This window comes from Cariama cristata, unplaced genomic scaffold, assembly GCF_000690535.1.
Source record: "Cariama cristata isolate BGI_N322 unplaced genomic scaffold, ASM69053v1 scaffold16315, whole genome shotgun sequence".
Taxonomy (NCBI): Eukaryota; Metazoa; Chordata; class Aves; order Cariamiformes; family Cariamidae; genus Cariama; species Cariama cristata.
In genome coordinates, this window is record NW_009617093.1 from 1 (window position 1) to 6,262 (window position 6,262).

Below are 6,262 nucleotides of genomic sequence, written 5' to 3' on the forward strand. Positions count from 1 at the left end.
TTGGTGTAATGGTCACTGTCCTGGCTGGCTGGAGGTTGCTGTGCTAATAGTAGTCGCTCCAAGGACCTTCCGAGTTACTGGACGATGAGATGTGGCTAAAGGTGCGAGGATAATAGAGCCGCTTTCTTTATTGGTGCTCTATAGGGGCAATGGAGCTACTAAGTTTGTTTGCACGTCTTTGAAAACTCTGTACAAGAGCGTATGGTAGTGTTGCATGAGGTAGGCTAGGAGGGTGTGTTCAGGGCCCCCTGGGAGAAACAAGCCTCTCTTCTGGTACATTTCTGCCTCTTCAGGTGGAATAAGGACGTCCTGGGGTGAGACGATAACATAAGGGAACAGCTAAAAAAGAGAGTTTTAGTCCTGAAGTGTGGAGGAAAGTGGGGAAACACTGGCATGTGTGGGACTTGCCTGAGACCAAAGCAGTGATTTAGGCTGGTAATCTTAACAGCCCTGCGGGTGGATGTGATGAGGCAGGCCAGGTGTTAGAAAAGCCAGAAAGCAAGCTGAAGTAACGGAGAACAAGAAAAGCTTGAGGGAGAATTCAGGAGTATGAAGAGAAAGATAAAGTTTTGGAGAAGGCAGTGTGATATTTGAATGAAGTATTGAAGAAGGTTTACATTGTGAACAAAGTACAGGTTAAATTACTGTGAAGAGTTTGAACTTTGAAAGAGGAAGAGGGGTTTGGGAGGCCATGAGAAATTATTTTTCTTCATAAGGGTGTCTGAATGGAATTGTGCTGAAAGCATGGGTGATACAGTCTCAGGGAATGACCAAGAGCAGATATTTAGGGAAGGCTTATGAGGGGTTAATTTTGATAATGCTATGGAAGTTTTCTCCTCTCTTCTTTAAATACTTACCTAATGATGTCTGTGGTCCTGTTTGGTTTTCTGACTGCCTTGTTTCAGATTGCAGCAAGGAGCTATGTGGACAATTAATGGAGGAGTACTGTATTAAGTTATTAGCTGGTGTGAGAACCTTCTGTTTAATCCAGATCATTTAAGCTCCTTCAAAGTCTTTTATCTAATATGGTTCAATATATTAAGTAGATTTTGAAGCATACTTCTATTTTTAAGCTATCAGACTATTTTAGTGTTCGTCTCAGTTTGTCAAAGGCTAGTGTTAGGCTATCCAGCTGGCAAAGCCAGGTACAGTACTTTGAATTGCTGTCTTATTTTTTGCCATGGTTTGTTGGCTTGCCTCCCAAATTGTCTTGACATTCATGACATATTGGCAGTATTGTCACAAGCACTTTAGTTTTGCATCTGTGATGCAAATTCCACAAAAAATGCTTTGAACAAGATGTCCTGTTTTTGAAAGGAACAAGGAAGCAGGAATACCATCCTTTCTTTCTCATACCCCAAATAAACAGAAGTACTCCCTTAGTGGGAAAAACACGCGTGTCAGGTTCACGGTTGGTTTTGTTCTTCCTCCTCTTTTTTCCAAGAGTGGTTTAAGAGAACGATCGTGCTAATTATAAAGGCAATTATAAATACTGGCACTAAGCAGCTATGGATAATTAAGCCTTAGAGCCCAGCTTTATATTCCGTTTTACGATACATTTATCAGTCTCTTTACAGCATTATAGCTATATATATGTATGAAGCTTGCCTGACACTCCTCTTGAGAAATGTAGTTATTGGTAATCATACAAGCAAGAAAAGTTTGTATTTGAAATATAATACGAGAATTTATTATGGCAAGCATGCAAGCACTTAAGGTTTTAGTTTTGTGGGGAAGGAAAGCTTGTCTTTTGGTTTTGAAAGGCATCAGCACTACCACAACTTAAGTGCTTAATAATGGATCTTAGTGCTGTGTTTTTGAGATTTCCTTTTTTATGGTGAGGAGAGAGAACAGTGTATGTGAAATAACATGAATGCCTCTAGACTTTCCCCACCCCCTTGTTTTCTGAAGGAGTTAGGCTGGCAAATCTGAGATTAACAAGGTATCCTGGTTTTGGCTGGGATAGAATTGATGTTCTTCCTCGTAGCTGGTACAGTGCTGTGTTTTGGATTTAGTATGAGAATAATGTTGATAACACACTGAGGTTTTAGTTGTTGCTCAGTAGTGCTTACTCTAGGTCAAGGACTTTTCGGTTTCCCGTGCTTTGCCAACAAGGAGGTGCACTAGGAGCTGGGAGGGAGCACAGCCAGGACAGCTGACCCCAACTAGCCAAAGGGATATTCCATACCATAGAGCGTCATGCCCAGTATAGAAACTGGGGGAGTTGGCTGGGAGGTGCCAATTACTGCTCGGGGACAGGCTGGGCATTGGTCAGTGAGTGATGAGCAACTGTATTGAGCATCACTTATTTGTTTGGGTGTTTTCCCTTGAATTTTATTCCTCTCTCTCTTTGTTATCTCCCTTTTCATTACTATTATTAACTTTATTTCAATTATTAAACTGTTTTGATCTCAGCCCATGGGTCTTACCTTTTTCTGATTATCCTCCCCATCCCACTGGGCCAGGGGGGACGGAGTGAGCGAGTGGCTGCATGGTACTTAGTTGCTGACTGGACTTAAATCACGACATGAGGCAAAATGATTTACACATGACTGTGCTGTATTTTTCCTGGTTTGCTGGGCAGCTAGTGTTGCTTTATTAACTGTTCTTCAGAGAAGCTGCTAATAGTATATGAGCTGACATTTTTGGAACTGATCCAGTCATCCTTGAGCATGCAGAGTTGTTGCAGAAGTAAAATATTCACGGTGGAATGGTAAGTGGGAGTTCTGGGTATATATATAATGCATGAACGTAAGGGAATGGTTCCTGCGAGAAGGGAATTTCAGTTCTTTGTTCAGTCTTCAGTGACTTCTCATCACTTGTCGTTTTTAATTCTAAACAATGCATGCCTTTATTTCCTGCTTTCTTGTGTCTTGGAAATTCTATTTGCTGTTGCTGCAATTTAAAATGGATGAATTTCATGGTGCTTTTCATGGTGCTTTGTGGATCTTAAGTGTTAGTAGATTTGTTGACTGTGGAACAGATTGTTGACGCTAGTTTCTTTGGTCCGCTTGAGGAACATAATTTTTCTGCAGTGTGATAATAAAATCCAGGGATTTTAATTCAAGTGTCCCCAGATCTGTAGGAACTTTAACCTGCAAATCATTATATGCCAGTTTAGAGTATGTTTCATTTAGAAAGCTTGCTTTTTTACATAATTGTTAATACTCTGTACTTAGATTTCTGTAATATCCACTCAGTTATGAAATAAGTAATTTGCTGCAGGCAATTTGGCAGATTAATTGTAGAGTCAGGAAGAGAATCTCTTGATCAAGACTACTGGGAAACATCTACCCAAAGATAGCATCTTTGTGTCTGCTGTTTTGGGTTTTTTGTTTGTTATAGATTTCACCCACATCAAAAATAATAATCTTTGAAACATAACAGTATCAGCTGCTGTGATAGCATAGTGATATGGATTTTAATAACAGAATATCTTAGAAATGTTACCAGTGCCATTGTTTTGTTTCACTCAGTAGTTTACTTACTGGTTTTAGCAAAAGAAAACTTGGTTTAATTAATAGTTCTCTGTAGTGTTTTACCTATTTTTCATCATCATAGTTTACAGCTTGGAAACTGTTTTTCTAAGAAATAAACTGTATTAAACATGACCAGGCTCACATTAGTGTGGGGTGTATCACTTTGTTTTCCCCCTGTAACTGATTCTGACTTGGTTTACTAAATTCAACTTAACTTGCCAGAGACCTGGCTTTCAGAAGGAGCTATGCTTTGGATTGTCTTTCTACTCAAGTAATGCTGTGGTTCTTAAAATAAACTGTATATAATACTACTGAGGAGATATAGTATGATAATATTTTATATGGTATCGGAGCTAATTAATTCCTACCAACACAGCATGCACACGTGTGCACACAGAGCCTACTCACGTTCTTGAGACATAAAGGTATGCCAGCAGCTAGTGGTCAAGGAAAGGAAAGTGCAATAATAAAAAAAGACTGTATATCTATTGTGTACCTACAATGGAACTGGGAGAGGTTAAAAGATATAAATTATTACAACTGGTTTGTATGAGGCTGTGTTCCACCTCCTTCCCTTGCTATAGTCATTAACTGCTGGCAATTTACTCTTGGAGGTGTTTGTTGTGTTTCTGGCTGCTTGGGTACTCAGTGTAGATTTCTCTTCACAGATAATCTCTTGGGAATTTCCTGGGTTGACAGCTCCTGGATTCCAATATTAAACAATGGGAGTGTGTTGGACTATTTCTCAGAGAGAAGTAACCCGTTCTATGACCGAACATGTAACAATGAAGTTGTCAAAATGCAGCGGATGACCTTGGACCATTTGAAGTAAGTTGTGATTTGGAAGTGTTTCCTGTGCAGTGTCCTTTGTCCTTCCATCTAGAGGCTTTTGATGGTTGAATGGAAGCATGCTGGAAACCTGTTCCGTGCTTTTTACTCCCACGACTTGCGAGGGAGCCCAGCTTTTTTCATATTTGGATGTCTTCTACTTCCTCTTACACCGTTTCAAGGAGGTGTGAAGCATGAAGGATTCTATGTATGTTCTGAGATTCCAGTAAATCACTTTTTAGGTATTTCTCTGAATTAGAAAAGCTGTCTTCTCTCATCCTCCCAGCTCAACAGAACCTGAGTAATGGTAATGTAGTTAAATGCTTTTTGTATGGTGGATAGGTTTTATGTTAGGGGATACTTTGAGTTCATAAATAGTTTGTGTTTCCATATCTTGCTGGCCCTGTGCCGTAATTAGTACATAATTCCTCCAAAGAGCTGGCTTTTTAGTATGGATAATAAAAGTAGTGAGTGTTGTAAATAAACTGATCGCAGATGGTTGTGTAATGAGATTGCAGCATGCGCAAGTTAACTTTCTTTGCAGTTCCCCATCTGCTGCACTGAGCACAAGTGAGACATTTGAGAACTATTTAAAGACTCCACAGTATGATAGGGAATGTGCAAGCTGAGCTGAAAGTTCATTGGTAAAGTCACTTCTGCTCAGATGTGGTTGCAGAGAGGCTTTCACATGAGGCACACAGATGGTCACATCATACACTGGTCCTTTGTTTCTGTGTTTAAATGACATCTCTGTGATGACAGATTCTTATCTTTCGTGCTATTTATCTGTTTGCTAACATGTTCTACTTAGATGTTGTGTCAGGTTGTTGTAACTCCATTTGTTTATGTAGCTAGGTTTTGATAGCTAGCCTGGGAAATCCTATGCCTTTATTTACTGCATGTTCTATAGAAGAGCTTCCAAAGCATCAGAACTTCATCCCTGTCACTGTTTAAGGCCCTTTACTGCCAGGCCCTGTGGTAGCTCTTCACATCCTACAGATTTTACTTTGAGGAAAATACTTATTCTGGTTGCTTCTTTTTCAGCCAGATGGTTGGAGTGGAGTACATCCTTCTTCATGCTCAAGAGCCCATTCTCTTCATTATCCGAAAGCAGCAAAGGCAATCTCCAACACAAGGTAAGGTCACTCAGTTCTTGTCACTGTTGAGAAGGCCGATTAGTTAGTTGCTTTTGTCTGTTCCTAATTTGTGTTTAAGCACTTCTGGTTCCCATTTTCTGTCTTTATCTTAGATCTAAATAAAAGAGTATGAGGCTTTGTGGTGGGGTGGAGGTATTTTGTCTAGCAGAGTGACCTCTAGTGTGCTAATAGAAGGGATTGCCATCTTGTGGTGAAATGTGAAGAGCGCACTGAGAAAGTGTTGCCCTCGGATATATTTTGCCCTGGGAAACTGATAATAGCATTCATGCCATGTTGTATTTATCTGTTAGGCTATGCGAGAGTTTTCATTTTAATTATTTGAATATAAGGCTAACGATATCCTTGCTTGGGGCTGATGAGCCGAGTTTAATTTGAGCTAGTTATCTGAATGGCTAGTATGTGATTTATTTATTTGTTTTGGAGAACCAAATGATAACACTTATTTTCAAGGACAGGTTGGATGGGGCTTTGAGCAACCTGGTCTAGTGGAAGGTGTCCCTGCCTGTAGCAGGGGAGTTGGGAGTAGATGGTCTTTAAGGTCCCTTCCAACTCAAACCATTCTATGATTCTAACAGTGATTTCCATTAGTTAGGGAGAGGTATCATTCATGCTTCTATTTGTGTCACATCACACTCTTATTCTGCACTATTTGTACCTTCAGCTGTGGATTGGTTATACTGCTGAGTAGGACTTGTTTCATAGAGTCATGCCCATGCCATGGGCAGGGACACCTTCCACCAGACCAGGTTGCTCAAAGCCCCGTCCAACCTGGCATTGGACACTTCCAGGGATGGGAGA

General features: G+C 40.3%; 1 protein-coding gene across 1 annotated transcript in view; it reads left to right on the plus strand.

The window, feature by feature from the left end:
* Nucleotides 1–4,145: 4,145 nt before the first annotated feature.
* Nucleotides 4,146–6,262, plus strand: part of MED6 (mediator complex subunit 6) — a 7,577-nt gene continuing 5,460 nt past the window's right edge. The window contains exons 1-2 of the mRNA XM_009700410.1: nt 4,146–4,307; nt 5,352–5,443. Of these exons, the coding sequence (XP_009698712.1) occupies nt 4,279–4,307; nt 5,352–5,443 (121 nt within the window). The 5' untranslated portion in view covers nt 4,146–4,278. The remainder of the gene's footprint in view (nt 4,308–5,351; nt 5,444–6,262) is intronic.